The 17,663-nt window shown below is 41.2% G+C and overlaps 1 protein-coding gene and 1 long non-coding RNA gene across 3 annotated transcripts in view; one reads left to right on the forward strand and one right to left on the reverse strand.

Moving 5' to 3' along the window:
* Positions 1-5,924: 5,924 nt before the first annotated feature.
* LOC145721852 (uncharacterized) lies at positions 5,925-15,212 on the reverse strand. The gene is made up of 2 exons (XR_014145815.1): positions 14,293-15,212; positions 5,925-12,160 (listed from the first exon to the last, which is right to left on the reverse strand). It is a non-coding gene; the product is annotated as an uncharacterized LOC145721852 (long non-coding RNA).
* A 98-nt stretch (positions 15,213-15,310) lies between these two features.
* The window catches only part of ZDHHC17 (zDHHC palmitoyltransferase 17), a 92,050-nt gene continuing 89,697 nt past the window's right edge, over positions 15,311-17,663 (forward strand). For both annotated transcript variants that reach the window (XM_006737762.3, XM_031032935.2), the window contains exon 1: positions 15,311-15,510. In XM_006737762.3, coding sequence (XP_006737825.1) covers positions 15,418-15,510 — 93 coding nt within the window. In that variant the 5' untranslated portion in view covers positions 15,311-15,417. The remainder of the gene's footprint in view (positions 15,511-17,663) is intronic.

Genomic DNA, 17,663 nt, shown 5'->3' on the forward strand with positions numbered 1-17,663 from the left:
TTCATTTATCAGTTCTAGTAGTTTTTTGGCGGAGTCTTTCAGGTTTTCTATATATAGTATAATATCATCTGCAAACAGTGAAAGTTTTGCTTCCTCCTTACCAGTTTGGATGCCTTTTATTTCTTTTTCTTGTCTGATTGCTGTGCTTAGGACTTCCAGTATTATGTTGAATAAAAGTGGTGAGAGTGGACATCCTTGCATTGTTCCTGACCTTAAGGGAAAAGCTCTCAGTTTTTCACCATTGAGTATGATGTTAGCTGTGGGTTTTTCATATGTGGCCTTTATTATGTTGAGCTATGTTCCCTCTAAACCTACTTTTTTTGGGGTGTTTTATCATGAATGGATGTAGTACTTGGTCAAATACTTTTTCTGCATCTATTGAAATGATCATTTGGTTTTTATCTTTTCTCTTGTTGGTGTGATGTATCATGTTGATTGACTTGCAAATATTGAACAATTTTGCATCCCAGGAATAAATCCCACTTGTTTGTGGTGAATGATTTTCTTTAGTGTATTGTTGGATTCAGTTTGTTAAGGATTTTTGCATCTATGTGCATCAGAGATATTGGCTTGTAGTTCTCTTTTTTTGTAGTGTTTTTATCTGGTTTTGGTATCAGGGTAATGCTGGTCTCAGAATGAATTTGGAAGCTCTCCTTCTTCTATTTTTTGGAATAGTTTAAGAATAGGTAGTAACTCTTCTTTAAATGTTTGGTAGAATTCACTTACGGAGCCATCTGGTCCTGGACTTTTGTTTGTTGGGAGATTTAAATTACTGATTCAATTTCATTGTTGGTAATTAGTCTGTTTAAAATTTCCCTTTCTTCCTGATTCAGTTTTGAGAGATTATGTGTTTTTAGGAATTTATCTATTTCTTCTAGGTTGTCCAATTTGTTGACATATAATTTTTCATAACATTCTCTTGACATGGTTTATATTTCTGTGGTGTCAGTTGTTATTTCTCCTCTTTTATTTCTGATTTTGTTTGAGTCCTCTCTCTCTCAACCTCTTTCTCTCTCTCTTTTTAACGAGTGTGGCTAAAGGTTAATCAATCTTGTTGATCCTGTCAGTGAACCAGCTCCTGGTTTCATTGATCTGTTCTATTGTTTTTATAGTTTCTATTTCATTTATTTCTGCTCTAATCTTTATTATCTCCTTCCTTCTACTGGCTTTGAGTTTTTTTGTTCTTATTCTGCTCCTTTAGATGTAAGGTTAGGTTGTTTGAGATTTTTCTTGCTTCTTGAGGGAGGCCTGTATTACTATAAACTTCACTCTTAGAACAGCTTTTGCTGCATCCCAAAGATTTTGGACTGTTGTATTTTCATTTATCTCCATATATTTTTCAATTTCCTCTTTGATTTCTTGGTTGACCCATTCATTGTTTAGTAGCATGTTATTTAACTCTATATATTTGTGTTCTTTCCAGATTTTTTCTTCTGGTTGATTTCTAGTCTCATAGCATTGTGGTCAGAAAAGATGCAAGGTATGACCTCAGTCTTTTTGAATTTGTTGAGACTTGTTCTGTGGCCTAACATGTGATCTATTTTGTAGAATGTTCCATGTGCACTTGAAAAGAATGTGTATTCTGCTGTTTTAGGATGGAATGTTCTGAATATATCTGTTAGATCCATCTGGCCCAAGTGTCATTCAAAGCCCTTGTTTTCTTGTTGATTTTCTGTTTGGATGATCTAACCATTTTAGTAACTCGAGTGTTAACATTTCCTATTATTATTGTGTTACTATCAATGACTTCTTTTATGTTGGTTTTAAGCTGCTTTATGTATTTGAGTGTTCCTGTGTTGGATGCATAAATATTTATAATTGTTAGAGCTTTTTGCTGGATTGTTCCTTTTATGATTATGTAGTGTTCTTGTCTCTTGTTACAGTCTTTGTTTTAAAGTTATTTTGTCTCATATAAGTATTGCTACCCCAGCTTTCTTTTCACTTCCATTGGCATGATAAATGCTTTTCCATCCCTTCACTTTCAATTTGCGTGTGTTTTTAGGTCTGAAATGAGTCTCTTATAGGCAGCATATAGATGGGTCTTGCTTTTTTATTCATTCTGTCACCCTATGCCTTTTGGTTGGAGTATTTAGCCCATTTACATTCAAAGTAATTATTGATAAGTATGTACTTGTTGCCGTTTTGTTACTTATTTTATGGTTGTTTTTCTAATTTTTGTTCCTTTCTTACCTTGTTCTCTTATCTCACAGTTTGCTGGCTTTCTGTAGTGATATACTTGGATTCCTTTCTCTTTATTTTTTGGATACCTATTACCAGTTTTTGATTTGTGGTTACCATTGTTTATATATAACATCTGAAGATAGAGCAGTCTGTATTAAGTTGATGGTTGCTTAAGTTTGAACCCATTCTAAAAGCACTAAATTTTGAGTCTTCTCCCCCTCCATGTTTTAAGTATACAGTATCATACTTTACATTGTTTTATGAATCCCTTGACAGATTTTTATAGTTATACTTAGTTTTACTGCTTTTGTGCTCCCTACTTTTCTTACTCCTGCTTATGGTCTATCCTTTCCACTCAGAGTCCCCTTTAACATTTCTTGTAAGGCTGGTTTAGTAGTGATGAATTCCTTTAACTTTTGTTTGTTTGGGAAACTAGTTCATTTTATATTTGAATGATAGCCTTGCTGGATAGAGTATTCTTGGTTTCAGGTTACTTTCTTTAAACACTGTGAATATATCATGTCATTCTCTTCTGGCCTGCAAAGTGCCTGCTGAAAAATCAGCTGATAGACATATAGGGTTTTCCTTGTAACTGTTTTCTCTTGTTGCTTTAAAAAATCTTTCTTTAGGGCGTCTGGGTGGCTTAGTCGGTTAAGCGTCTGCCTTCGGCTCAGGTCATGATCCCAGGGTCCTGGGATCGAGTCCCGCATCGGGCTCCCTGCTCAGCCAGGAGCCTGCTTCTCTCTCTCCCACTCCCCCTGCTTGTGTTCCCTCTCTCGCTGTCTCTCTCTGTCAAATAAATAAATAAAATCTTTAAAAAAAAAATCTTTCTTTATTACTACTCTTTGCCATTTTAATGACTATTTGTCTTGGTATGGACCTCCTTGAGTTGATTTTGTTGGGGGCTCTCTGTGCCTCCTGACTCTAGATTTGTATCCTTCCCCAGATTTGGGAAGTTTTCAGCTATTACTTCTTCAAATAAATTTTCTGCCCTCTTCTCTCTTGTCCTTGTGGGATCTCTATAATGCAAATGTTATTATGCTTAATGGTGTTGCTGAGTTCCCTAAGTCTGTTTTCATTTCATATTTTTTCTCTCTCTCCTGTTCAGCTTGATTGCTTTCCATTACTCTGTCCTCCAGTTTGGTGATCCATTCTTCTGCTTCCTCTGGTCTACTCTTGATTCCCTCTAGTGTATTTTTTTCCTTCTAGAGTATTTTTATTTCAGTTATTGAGTTCTTCATCTGTGATTGGTTCTTTTTTATGCTCTTTGTTGAGGATCTGACTGAGGTCCTCCATTCTTTTTTTTTTTTTTAAAGATTTTATTTGACAGAGAGAGAGAGAGAGCACAAGGAGGCAGAGCGGCAGGCAGAGGGAGAGGGAAAAGCAGGCTCTCACTGAGCAGGGAGCCTGACGTGGGGCCCAATCCCAGGACCCTGGGATCATGACCTGAGCCGAAGGCTCAACCGACTGAGCCACCCAGGCGCCCCAAGGTCTTCCATTCTTTTCTCCAAGCCAGTGTGTATCTTTATTAACATTACTTTAAATTCTCTACCAGGCATATTACTTACCTCTGTTTTGTTTAGCTCTCTTGCTGTGCTTTTTGTCTTTAATTTGGGATTTATTCCCTGTGTTCTCATTTTGTGTAACTCTCTTTTTTTTATGTTAGGAACATCAGCTACATCTCCTGTTTTTGAAAGTAGTGGTCTTATGAAGAAGAGGCCCTATAGTGCCTTGAAGAGCAACATCCTCTGGGCACCAGAAACTGGCATTTCAGGGGTGTCTCCTGTGTGTGTTGTGTGCACTCTATTGTTGTGGCTGAGCCATGTTTGCCTTTAGTCCAGTCATCTGCAATGGCTTTTTTTGATTGTTGTGGGCAGGGTTAGTGTTAGTGGTCCCTGTAGTGTTAGTGGTCCAGTCTGGGGCCACCTTAGGCTTAAGTTGAGTCAGACCAAGTATTTCCAGAGCTATGGTAGCACCAAACTGCAGGGTGCTCTCCCTGTGTTGTCCCCGAGAAGCTTTTGTTGGTGGTTGGAGCTGCAATCAGACCAGATGTCTGCCCCCTGCCCACTGCTAGGGCCCCAGTTGAACTAGTGTGTGTGGTTTTCTTCCATCTCCCTGGTACAGAACCACTTTGGGGTGGTGCTAGCCCGTCGTGACTGTTTGCACACTGCCATGTTTGTGCTGCTGCTTTGGATGGACACCTGCCTTGTGTATTGAAGGGGGTGGGTCTGCAGGAGAACTTGGGGGTGGGGTGTGCTAGTCCAGTGCAGGAGGGGACCTCAGTAGTTCAGGAAAATGGCTGAGGCCAGACTGGAGGGGGCAGGCCTGCATAAGAGTATGGGGGCAGGGCATGCTGTTAGGAAGCTAGGTGGAGAGTGTTTGGGCTGTGCTATTTCCCTCAGGTATCAGTGTATCTAGGCTGGGGAGCAGGGGAGGGAAATGGGGCCCTCTGGCTCTTTTGTTCTTGGTGAGGTCTCCCAAAGATCCCTGCCCCTCCAGCACAGGCTCTGAGATTAGTAAATATATCTTCCTCCCATATATCCCAGGCATTTTTCAAACTGTTGCTTCTATGCTGTATCTTCATGGGGCTATTTATTGTGTTGTCTTTTTAAGGGCAGGGACTCAGTTTTCTATAACCCTCTCAGCTCTCTCAGGTCTTAAAGTTCCAGGTGTAAAGCCCCACTAATTGCAAGAACTTGCAAGGTTAGGCCCCTCAGGTTTTTAAAGCCAAATGTTATGGGAATTCATCTTCCCAGCGCAGGTCCCCCATGGCTGGGGTGAGGTCTGCTCCTCACCCCTCTCCATGCCTGCAGCATCCTTCCCTCCTGTGGATAGTCCTGTGAGTCTGTTTGACTCCTGATTGTGTCTCTGCTCTTCCTATCCTCTTTGATGTGGCCTCTTCTTTACATTTAGCTTGGAGAGTCTTCTGCCAGTCTTCAGATCATTTTCTGGGTTATTTATACTGATGTGGATATTAGCTAGCTGTATCCATGGGACGAGGTGAGCCTAGGACCTTCCTACTCTGCCATCTTCCCCGGAAGTCACTTAATTTTTGTTTCACAAAGTATTATTTTTCTTTTGATTTTTTGCAACTATTTAAGAATATAAAACCCATAGTCTGTGGCCTATACAAAAACAGGCAATGAGTCAGAGTTGCTCATAAGCCACAGCTTGTCAACCCTTTCTATAAGTTAACCAGGGTGGTCTAACTTCCTTTGCCAAAGTTTGGCTTTAGCATGGACAGGTAGTTGCATCTTGACCAATGCAACTTGAGGGATGGTATGCTACAAGCTTTCCTTGATTTAAAAAAGAGGCCCATGAGAAGGAACAGTACTTTTATTGCCTGTAGATACTGCTATGTGATGAGTAATGCCTACAGCTGCTGTAACCATGTTGCGACCATGAGGCTTCTTGCCTTTTTACTGAGAACAGCAGAGTAGAAAGAATCTGAATCTTCATGATATTAATGAGCTGTGGAATTAACCTGGAAAATACTTGAATCTTCATGAAATTACTTGTGTTGAATTAACTTGACTCTAGACTTCTTGTTGTAAGAAACAATAAAGGTCCTTATCATATAAGCCACTTTTAGTCAAGTTTTCTGTTACTTGACTAAAAGCCAAAAATATTCTGATACTAAAGGACCCAGGAGAATACTACTTAAGCCATTAGAACTATAAATGCTGCAGTGGAAGGATATCCAAGTCAAATTCTTAAGTGGAAAAAAGCAAGGTATGGAACAGTTTGCAGTTAGGATGTCATCTTTTTTTATTATTATTATTTTATTTATTTGACAGAGAGAGACACAGCGAGAGAGGGAACACAAGCAGGGGAAGTGGGAGAGGGAGAAGCAGGCTTCCTGCTGAGCAGCGAGCCTGATGCGGGGCTCGATCCCAGGACCCTGGGATCACGACCTGAGCCGAAGGCAGACGCTTAACGACTGAGCCACCCAGGCGCCCCAGGATGTCATCTTAAGCATATATAGGTATATACATTAAAATTTGGGGAAGACTATGATTAATTATGATTAACTCTCGGAAGTGTTATTGGGATGAATGGGGAGGAAAAAGAGACTTAATTTCAATTGTAGGTATTACCTTATTTAAATGTTTTAAAGGATGGGCAATTACTACTTTTCAAATTGAAAAGCTGATTAAAAAATAGAAAATTGTTAATGTCTAGATAAGCAAGTATTGTGAATAGGATTCTGCAGGATTCTGGAGATGTAGCAACTTGATGCTGATGCGTAAAATGTAGTAAGGCCTTAGATTCAGATAAATTATTTCACTTCTATTTTATTCTCTTAATGTGGTATCTTTATCTATGCCACCTTCTCTCTGAGTGAAGCTTAGAAAAGTATAATCTAGAAGGGAAGAGCAGAGAATAACAGATACTGCAACTACAACAGTTTAGCTCCTCTTATCTTTCTGAGAGACAGAATATCTAATGGATTGCCTTTTGGTGTTACAACTGTGTCTTGTCTCAATTACCATGTGTGTTAATGATTTAAAAGTGGGAAAAAGGGTACTTAGTAATGGAAGTCCTTCCTTAAGTTTCACTAGTGAGACTTACCTGTTTGGGAATGATTTGGGTAAGGAAGATAAAAGAGAATATGAAGAATACCGAGAAGATAAAAAAAAAAAAGAAGACCTATAGCATGAGGGATTTAGGATAGCAATCAGGAAGAAATTTCTGATAGTAAAAACTTACAAACAGAACAGAGGTTAATTACACACACTGTGGACTTTTCATTGTGACAGTTTAAAAGGAAATTATCATCTGTGTGTAGCATGGTATTATCATTAGAATCATAAAGATGAAAGAGAGTGTAGAGAGCACCTATTCCAAGCCCCTTCATTTTACAGATGACAAAACTGAGGCTGAGAAATTAAAGTGACAAAAATCATCCAGTTAATTAGCTGTAAAGCCAGAACCAGTGTTCAGTTTCTTTCTTTTTTTTTTTTTTAAGATTTTATTTATTTGAGATAGAGTGAGAGAGCACGAGTAGGGGGAAGGGGCAGAGGGAGAGGGCAAGGCAGACTCCCTGATGAGCTGGGAGCTGGGTGCAGGGGGTCCTTGCTCAGGGAGTCTTGAACCCTTTGATATTTATGCAAAATTATGTGTATGTATGCTTGGAAATCTGTGGTTTCCAGTGCCTTCTTTTGATGGACTAGTTTAACAGCAAGTATCCCAAAAGCTGAATTTGAGATTAATCTCAGAGAATGAAAGTAGGAAAAACCATGCAATCAAGGAGGTAACTAGTTAGAACCCAACCTCAGCAATGAGGGGTGGCGGAGTTAAGGGGACTCTCCAGGTTCAGTGATAGGGGAATATTCTCTAGAGCATCTGATTATATGAGCATATCAAAAGTTGACTGGGTATGGAGGAAAACTCTCATGGGCTGGGGATTTTTCAAAAGTCCAGGTGGCCAACTAAAAGTGCACAACAGACTTTTTCTCCTTAATACCTGCCCCCCTCCCCCCAAAAAAAGTCTAGAAAATTCATCAGTTCAACAACCAAAAAATGAAAGGGGCATACCCTAAAGTTAAAACAAGAAAAATAAAAAAACTTCCAGATACACAAAGAAATGTAACATTCTGAAACAAGTACCAAATTATGAGATTAGCACGGATATCCCCAAATTTCTAGAGTAATAAACTTAATGGATCTCCTTACATTTCTCATTTTCTCACTGTACATTACTAGAAATAGCTGAAAGAAAGGCTGGTGATATGGGGAAAGTGAACTATGGGTCTGACCCTAAAAAAGGACTACTCACTAAAATGGGGAGACTATCTGATGTCTGAAGATTTTTTTTTTAATGGGATTAAGATATAATTCTCAGCTAGGACAAACACTCAGCAAAGAAAGTATGGCCCGAGTTTTCTAACGCAAATTTTATCTTTCAGAGCTTATCTCTCCTTCCTACCATTTCCTTGAGGTACGGAAAAGTAAACAGAAGATGAAATACTCTGCTAACAGAAACTGAGTGGAAGCCAAACTGGACTCAGAGATGAAGGCAAGGAAGTAAAAACATCATTCACACCATATTACAGAAAAGAGAATGTCTGTCAGACTATCCAAGCCTGAGCAAGATGAAAAGAAATGACATGGCTACCATGCACACATGTTATAGCCAGACACTGTATGTAACTTTTCTCAGGTCACAGAATTAAGATGGTAGAATTGGGATTCAAACCCAGGTGGTCTGACTAGCCTGGAAAATCTGGATAGAAGAATGTTTGATTTACTAAACTGTTTCCTAAATGAGATAAAGCTGTTGAGCCAACTGTAGTCAGATTTCCAACTCTGTTTGATTCTTAGGTATAAATAAGATAATGAGAGAAAAGCCTCTGGTCCCTGGTTCTTATAGCCATAGGAGGCAAAAATCATTCAGGATATCTCTCTCCAATGATGGGCCAGAAGCCTGGGGAAGAGTCAGGGACAGCAATGCTGGGGGACATTATGGGTGTGGCCTGGTCACAGCCTACTTCTACAATAGCTACCATACATTCATACTATCCTAATGAAGTCCTGCTATAAAAGTTTACGTCTTTTAATGTTCTCTTAAACAGGAGCCTTGACAGGGGTCCAGCATAGTGAGTCAAGGCCCTATTAGCACAACTGTCGCCTTTTCCATTACTAAGTTAAACATGTCTGAAACATGAGTATCCTGTTCTAGAATCTGGGTGACAAGAGAGTGGATGTCATAGTTGTGGCCATTTCCTTCATGCATGGCAACAACCAAAGCCCTATTCTTTTTTTAAGACAAAGCGTGAAGAATACCTAATTTGTTCCTGGCATGGGTTTGATCTGTAGTCCAGCAGTCATTCTGAAAAACTTAAATGACATTAACAATATGGCAGCATACAGGGTGCAAGCAGAGGGTGGGCAGAGATGTGGGAAAGATGTGGAAGATCACCGAAAACATGTTTTGACTTTTCCATATTTCCCGATTCAAACAGAGGGCTATGACACAAAGCTTCTCTCAACTGCTTTCATTCCCTAATGGTAGCAACATAAAAGATGTATTTTTAATAAGAATTAACTTCATTTCCTCTTAAAGTTGTGACTAATTTTAAGTACTATGTAGATAGTCAACGACAAAAAGTTTTCTGGGATTGTTGAATTGTCAGAGAAAAACTAATGAATAGTGTATCTGACATTGGATCAAAGAGGTAATTTTATGGCAACAGAGGTGTATCTTTCTATCCAGTCATGATAACATAATTAACTAGCATATATCAACCTAATAGCTTATTACCTTTTGTCTACATATTTGATTTCAGGGCCTGACAACGCATCATTAATTGTTTGCAAACTACCTAATATGTAGATATCCTACAGAATCCCATGTAGCCATTATATTAATTCACTGTAAAGGGTCAATTTACCTGTAAAAGGGAGATATTTACAGTACTTACTTCTTAGGCTTCATATGAGCATTAAATGGGATCATGTGCATGAAGGATTTAGAACAATGACTGGTACCTAGAATGTGTATCATCAGTCAGAGCCCTTCCAGGAAATAGAATTGCCTCCACATGACCCAAAGGAAGAAGTGTTAGTGAAAGTACTACATACAGTGATATGGGCAGGGTGAAGGGAGCAAGAAGAGCTGCCCCTGGAACTGTAGAAGAGGGACCACCAGGTAGGCACTGTAGTCTCAGAGGGATGAAACTGCTGACAGAGATGGTTTGTCAAAGCAGGGGAGGCGGTAGGAAGAAATACTCCGAGCTATTTCTTACACCAGTGCCTCCCATCAGCCAAACCCAAACAGCAGCCAACTTGGCCAGATAGCGCAGGACATGCAGTCCTTGGTGATCAATTTGCTAGAGCATAAGGCAGAAAAGAGCAAATAATGGATTGGGATGGGGGGGGTGTAGTAGGGAGAAGGGGTAATGCAGATTAACCAGCACACTCTGGTTCATTTTCTATTTTCAACCAAAACATACTACACCTGAATCCTAAAAAAGTTGGTATAAATGCATCTTTTCCCTACTATGAGAAATAGATTATGTGGAATTTTATTCCTACCAAGGCTCATATATGCTTTCTTTTTTTTCTTCATTTATTATTTATTCATGTAACATAATTATGGAATAACTACTTTGAGAAAGCAATATGCTAAGTATTACGTATATGATTGGTATTCTTGTCCTCATGGAGACTGTCATTTACAAATCACTCATGTAAGTTAATATCACGTAAATAATATAATAATATAGTAAAAATGCCCAATATAAATTTTCATTTATGTAAAAGGGAGCAGTACTTCTAAAACAATGGAGATTTTACATTTTAAATGTTCCTAGATATGAACAACCTTTTTTGGATCATATACCCACTTGAAAATCTGATGAAAGCTATAGATTCTCCAGAAAAAAAAAGTGCATATGCATGTAAGGGCTTTCATTGATCACTGTCTTAGTCTCAAGCTTGTTCACTTGAGCCTTTCTTACTCTTCCTATCTCCCCACTGGCAGGTGCTCATGTGATCTTTTTGGGCTTAGAGGTGCCCAGGAACATTGCAGAGGGTGGAGGGTCAAAAGACAAAGAGTAAAATAAAACTTAGTGGCACTGCCTGGCATGGCCATACCTTGTTATTCCTAAGGAGTAGTAAAATGGTGGAGCCCTGGTGCCTAACAAGAAAAATTTGCTTCCATGTACAGAATGGCTGTTGCAAAGGGCTCTGATCCATGAGGCTCCTGGGCACTCAACATGCCTTCACAGGGGACTCTTCCCATCTTCTATGAGTGCACTCACTCCCCACAACTCCCCATTTCTTGGCAGCAGGATATTTTCTTAGACAAATTCAGATCTAGCACTCCATACTCTTGCTACCTGGACAATCCTTTCTCCTTGTTCCCCCTTCAAAATTACATTGTTATTTCAAATCCTCATTATTTTTCAACACAAAGTTCCATTATCTTTCACATTGACGGTCCTTGAAGGCTGACCCCAAGTTACTAGAACTGATTCCATTCTCTTTAGGGATGTGACCAGCTCAGTTTTTAAACATTCCCTGGAAAGGAAGAATTTGCATGCCACACTTCCCTCTCCCCCACCAAAAATAACAACAGGGGAACCTGGGTGGGTTCATAGGTTGAGTCTGACTCTTGATCTAAGCTCAGGTCTTGACCTCAGGGTCAAGAGTTCAAGCCCCACATTGGGCGTGGGGCCTACTCAAAAAACAAAAAACAAACAAACCCCCAAATTCAGTTATATATTCCTTTTAAGGGACTAAAACTTAGGAAAAAATTGAACAGTTCTTTTAAATCAAATTGGATGTTTTGATCCTGCTGTATTCTTATAAACACATAACTCTGTAAATGATTTCAGGGGTTTCAGGCTTTACATACTGATTATCTACTACTGCTGTATAATAAATAAAATATATATAATATAATAATAAAATATAATATAATGTTATCCCAAAATTCAGCAGCTCAGAAAAATAAACACTTAATATTTTACACAATTTTAGTGGTTGAGGAATCATGGCGCAGTTTAGGTGGGTGGTTCTGGATCAGGGTCTCTCATGAGCTCATAGTAAAAATGTCAGCTGGTGTTGCAATCATCTGAAGGCTTGACTAGGGCTAGAAGATCTGCTATTAAGGTGGCTCATTCACATGCCTGCCAAGTCAATGCTGGCTGTTGGCAGGAGGCTCCACTTCCTTGCCATGTGGACCTCTCCATAGGGGCTGCATGAGTGTCTTCATGACATGGCAGCTAGATCCCCGAGAGTTGGTAATCCAAGAGAAAATGAGACAGAATCCACAATGCCTTTGATGATCCAGCTTCCAAAGTCACACAAAATTTTTCTGCAATATCAGCCCTATTCAGTGTGGGAGGGCACGACCCAAAAGTGTGAATACCAGGAGATGAGAATTGTTGGCTTAGCAGTTGACTATCACACATGTCAAGTTCCACATGTTTCCTTTAATTCTCCTGCTTAATTTTATTTACATCAGTGATTCCTACAGAAGATGAGTACAAAAATATTGTTCTCATTTCATTTAAAATAAGATTATAGAGTATTGCTATATGTCCTTGCTTTTCTGTGTTAAAATACCAATACCTTGCCCCATCCAAGTTTTTTTTTTTTTTTTTAAAGATTTTATTTATTTATTTGAGAGAAAGAATGAGAGAGAGAGAGCAGGAGAGGGGGGAGGGTCAGAGGAAGAAGCAGACTCCCTGCCGAGCAGGGAGCCCGATGCGGGACTCGATCCTGGGACTCCAGGATCATGACCTGAGCCGAAGGCAGTCGCTAAACCAACTGAGCCACCCAGGCGCCCCCCATCCAAGTTTTAAGTAGGTAGTATCTTATTTGGTTCTAGAGTCCACAATTCTAATGAGATACAGAACTTTATGAAATAGCTTATAGGAAAATCTTACAATCAGTGGATCTCATTAGATTTCAAAGGACTATAACTAAGGAACAGCATTTAGCTAAGTCAAATAATCTGTATGGTATCTTAAAAATTATCTTTGTTGTGGTTACTAATTCTAGCATTTCACAGAAAAAGCGTTTAATAAAGTATTAAATAGACCAAATAATAATTCACTGAGGATAATTGCAACAGAAAAAATGTGGGGTAGAACCAAGAACAGTAGATGGGGAAGAGTTAGAAGGCTCCTAGACATGTTCTGCTGCTACCTAGTTTTATAACTTTAAGCAGATTTCTTAAATTCCCCAATTATCATTTCCCTATTTGTGAAATGTTAGAGTTTGACTAGAACTGGATGACCTCTAATGATGTCTTTAGCTCTAGTACTCTCTGAAATTACATATGAAGCTACATCTATACAATAATTCCCCATTCCTCTCTGTTTCTAAATCCATTTCATAATTCTTCTCTAACAAGGTCCATCTTCTCTTTGTATTTTATTCTCTTTCAGCAATTATTCTGCATACCTCCCTAATTCTATGGTATTCTTTTGCCAATTTATCCATTGACATGTCTACTTTCTTGGCTGTACTTCACAGTAGCCTGAATATATTGACTCAAATCTGCATGTAGATAAGAACTATGCAATTACCGAGATGGACTCTGACTATATCTATAGGGTTCATTTCGGTCCATATTGAACCTCACCCAAGCCTCAACTTCAACATATTTTCCCAAGAATGGCTGCTCTTACTCCTGATTTCTTTCTTTCTTAATTTAATAACTATTGTTTTCCGTCATACAGCAGTGATCTCTGGGAAGGCTAAACATCTCCATTTTTTGAGAACTCATACACCCCAATGTTCCTAATATATGGGCACCGGTGAAACATTCTTTCCTGTTATCTATACTTGTCTTTATGTCACTCCCCCACAATTCAGTATCTTCTTTACCCCATCTCCCAACTGTTTCTTTTCTTTACTCCCATCTTCTATTTCCAGTAAATGTATGACATAGGGTAAGGGGGAGCAAGATGAAAATTGAATTGTTGAAGTAAAAATTACTTCTGTCCATGTTAAAATGCATCTAAAAGCAGTTTGGAGCACCAAAGGGAGAACCCTAATTCTGTCTAGTTCTGCATGCTGAGTGAAAGAGTCAAACCAAAATTTTTCGTTTGGGCTAGGACCCAAAGAATTAAAATCAGCTCAGACTGAAAGGAGAAAAAGCAGCAGTGCTGGGAGGACAGACAGATACACCAGCTGCAGTTAACAGAGAATCTTGTTCTTCCCACGGCCATGCAGCAGCTGTAAAAAGCTGTATCCACCTATCTGAGTGATACTGCTCTCTTACCAATGACGCCAAGGCTATTTATTAGCTCTCTAGCTATTTAATAGCTAATCTCTAGCTAGTATCTAGTTCTTTAATAGCTAATAGCTAGCTATTATTAGCTATTCAGCTATTTTTATTTATTGCTGGGTGCACCCAATTAGTGAATGGTCCTCTCCTCATGATAGCATCCAATCCCCAGTTAATCCCTGCTTTTCCTAATCCCACCTCACAAATAGCGTCCAATCCAGAACTGGTACTCGCTCTCCCTAGACCCTCCTGACTCCCTTTGGCGGGAACCTAAACCTTACAAAAGACACTTCATCCTCCCTTTTCCCGTGGTCTCCACGCTTCCTCTGGAGTGCCCTTCCTCCTGATTTACACATAAATCTGACCTTATCAGATGGCAGGCTTCTTCCCGGTGGTCTTGGCTGATTTGGCTTTAACAGGAAACAGGTTAGTATCAGAATCTCTCTAATAGGCATGTTTCGTGATGTCTCCTAAGTCTTTCTCTGAGCAGTTTAGATTTACAGTTCTTAATAGCTAAAAGCAGAGATACATCTTTTCTATAATTGTTCCATCAGCACATTTCTAGGAAGGAATTCCCCCCACCCCCATCATAGAGCCCTAATATCCGTTTAAAAATGGCTTTAATCATTTTATCGGGTTCGAATTTCAGCGAATTCAGTTTAAATGACTCCCGCTCTGCATTCCTGGGTTACATTAAAATGTAGCAGATGGGGGTGTGTGGGCTTTGAGGGTGTAAATTTTTTATGTAGTTACTGTTAATTCAGTTAATTCAAGACCAACGAAGGCAGGTTGGGTCATTTAAAAAAGGCTTCTCTAGGAGGAAGCCTCAAGCTTCACCCATGTTTTTCCGGGCGCCCCCCGGAGGCATAAATTGCGGGATGATCTTTTTGAGTGTGGAGAAAGGGGGCGCGTCTGTAGTCTTCAGGAGCGATGCACGTCTGGATTCAAGCCTAAAAGTCCAAAGCCTTGTACCTGGAGCCTGGTGAAGGTTCCGCCCGGGTCTCTGGGAAGGAGTCCCGGGGGTCTCGGAGCCGGACAAGGTGCTCGTGGGCGTGCGCCGCCTCGGCAGCCCGAGGCCCCCAGTTCTCCGCTACGCGGTGCCGCAGCTTCGTCTTGCTCCCACCGGGCGGCCAGGTTTCCCGCGTTACCGAGTCGTCCCTCGGCCGCCTCCCTCGAGCGGACAGTGGCGCACATCTGCCTCGTGCCCGAGGCCCGCCCCCGGGCCGCGCTGCCCACGCCCAGAGCCTTCCGCCAGTCTGGCCCCGCGCAGTGCAGCACAGCGCGCTCCCGCTCGGGGCCGGCCCGGCTCGCGCGCACGCGCGCAGGGACCCCCGCCCTCAGAGTGGGGTGGGGGCAAAGGGGGGCGGCACGGGGGGAGGGGAAGGAGGCGGAGGAGGCGGCCGCATCGCCTCCGGCGGGGCTCGAGCTCGCCCTCGCGCGTGCCCTCCGCCGCGCCCGAGCCCCGCGAGGGTGAAACGCTTTCTCCCGGCATGCAGCGGGAGGAGGGATTTAATACCAAGATGGCGGACGGCCCGGATGAGTACGATACCGAAGCGGGCTGCGTGCCCCTTCTCCATCCAGAGGTGAGGGACCGCACCGAGCGCATTCCTCGCCCTTCGGGCCCCGACCTTTCCCCTGCCCCCCCGACTTGCGGAGGGCTGTGGCCTAACCGTGTCGGGGTAGTGGAACGTGCCGAAGTTGGGGAGGGCGGGGAGGCAAATCCAGGCCCGAGCGCAGCTGCGAGCGGATAACGGGGTGGAGATAGCGGGGCGGGCCTGGTCGGGGCGGGCTCTGGGACGCAGTCCCTGGCTGTGCCTAGAGGACAGAGGTGGAGATGTTGATGGTTCTGCTCTGTCGCCACGCTGCTCGCGGGTGCACAGGCAACGGGGGCCTGGGTGCTGGTTTGGAACCGCAACTTACGCCCCTAGTCCTGCTACAAGCTTCTCGGGGGCGAGGAGGGAGCGCGTCTGGTTTTGATATCTTCTCTTTTGCTTCGCTAGGGTGAATGACAGTATCTGTTCCTCCCATTTAGGTCATCACTGTTGGGGGAGAACACAGTTTTTGGATAAAGTGGTGTCCTTCCAGGTTATGCCACAGGCAGCACCTCGGGCACCTTGTGTCCTTACTTGAGCGTCTGTCTTTAAGCGATTAAAGAGAGAGGTCAGAACTTTTGGGAATAGACCCCCGATTACACTAGCTTGTCAAAGTACCTTTTTTTTGTTTTGTTTGTTTGTTTTTTGGAGCCAGGGGAGGACAGTGCAACACGTTTCCCATCACAACATGAGTATCTTCCCATGTAAGTAAACAGTGCCCCGCTCCAGGATCAGTCACATTCTGTACTTGTTTACCTCTTAGTTTATAGCTCAGCTAGTGCTAGTTCAGTACTGGAAGTAATTTGTGATACATTCAAGTTTTTAATGATCCACACTTAGGTGCGATCAGGCAGTGGCAAAGCTTCCTGAAGAACTCCTGTAGTTTTTATGAGGCTAAGGGAAGAAGACAACCTTTGTGTTGTAGTGGGGGGAACAAACATGGAAGTCTCTACCTGGTTACTTTGCAGTAGAATGATTCTGCTTATTTCTGAATTTTGGGTTAAAGCATGTTTTTATTATTTAGTAAAATGTAAATAAAGACGCACACTTAAACATGCTATATATTAATACTCAACCACCCTCTTATTCATCACTTTGATTTACCAGAAACAGATGGGACTGTTCCTTAGGAATATGCTTGAGCCACTCTCAATAGAAAAGGCTCCTCTGGATTCCTGAGAAACAGAGCTGTACAGTAAAACTAAATATTTTTGTGACCAAGGTAGTACCATTTTTAGAACTGGCATTGGACGCATCCTTTCTTTTAGTTCACACTTAGGCCTTAAAAATATGCCAAGAAATAAAGTTTTCAGATGATGCATTGAAAATATTGCTAAGGAATATTTCTATTCATCTATTCCTGTGAAAGTTTCAAATACTTAAATGTTGATTTTATGTATTTTAACATACTGTTCTTTTAACAAACCTTTGCTTTGTGAAATAATACATTGGTATTTTAGGAATAATTTTAACTGGTAACAAATCCAGAGAGATATTGCTTGTAATAATGAGATGGCCTGTAGGCTTGAAATTTAGAGACCAGTCTTCAGGTTGCTATTTAAAGAATATTATTAGAAGATAGGCTTATCATTGAAAGTGGAAGTTGATACAAGTGATATCTACCGTTCTTTTTCTTTCTTTCTTGTGTCAGAGAGAGACACAGCCAGAGAGGGAACATGAGCAGGGGGAGTGGGAAAGGGAGAAGCAGGCTTCTCGCTGAGCAGGGAGCCGGATGTAGGGCTCAATCCCAGGACCATGGGATCATGACCTGAGCCGAAGACAGACCCCCAACGACTGAGCAACGCAGGCGCCCCTACCATTCTTTTTCACCTAGCAAACACAAGGTCTGATTAATTTAGATGTTTTGCATCTTAAGCTTAGAATTATAAGAGCTAAGGTCTTTCTGCATTATTACTGTGGTTAGTGTTGCATGCACACCTGGTGCAGATCTGGTAAAGTTCTGCTTCCTTGCAGTATGTTCTTGGGCAAGCTACTTCTCTGAGTTCTAGCTTCATCGTTTATAATAATAGTATGAAATGATAATAACTAATAGGCTATTGTGAGGATTGTGATAATGTATTCTTTTTTTGTTGTTAAAATAAGCAGTGTTTTCAAGTCTCCCTTGGAAAGAAACCCATTCTATG

This window comes from Leptonychotes weddellii, chromosome 5, assembly GCF_054177405.1.
Source record: "Leptonychotes weddellii isolate Sample4059 chromosome 5, ASM5417740v2, whole genome shotgun sequence".
In the NCBI taxonomy this organism is placed as follows: Eukaryota; Metazoa; Chordata; class Mammalia; order Carnivora; family Phocidae; genus Leptonychotes; species Leptonychotes weddellii.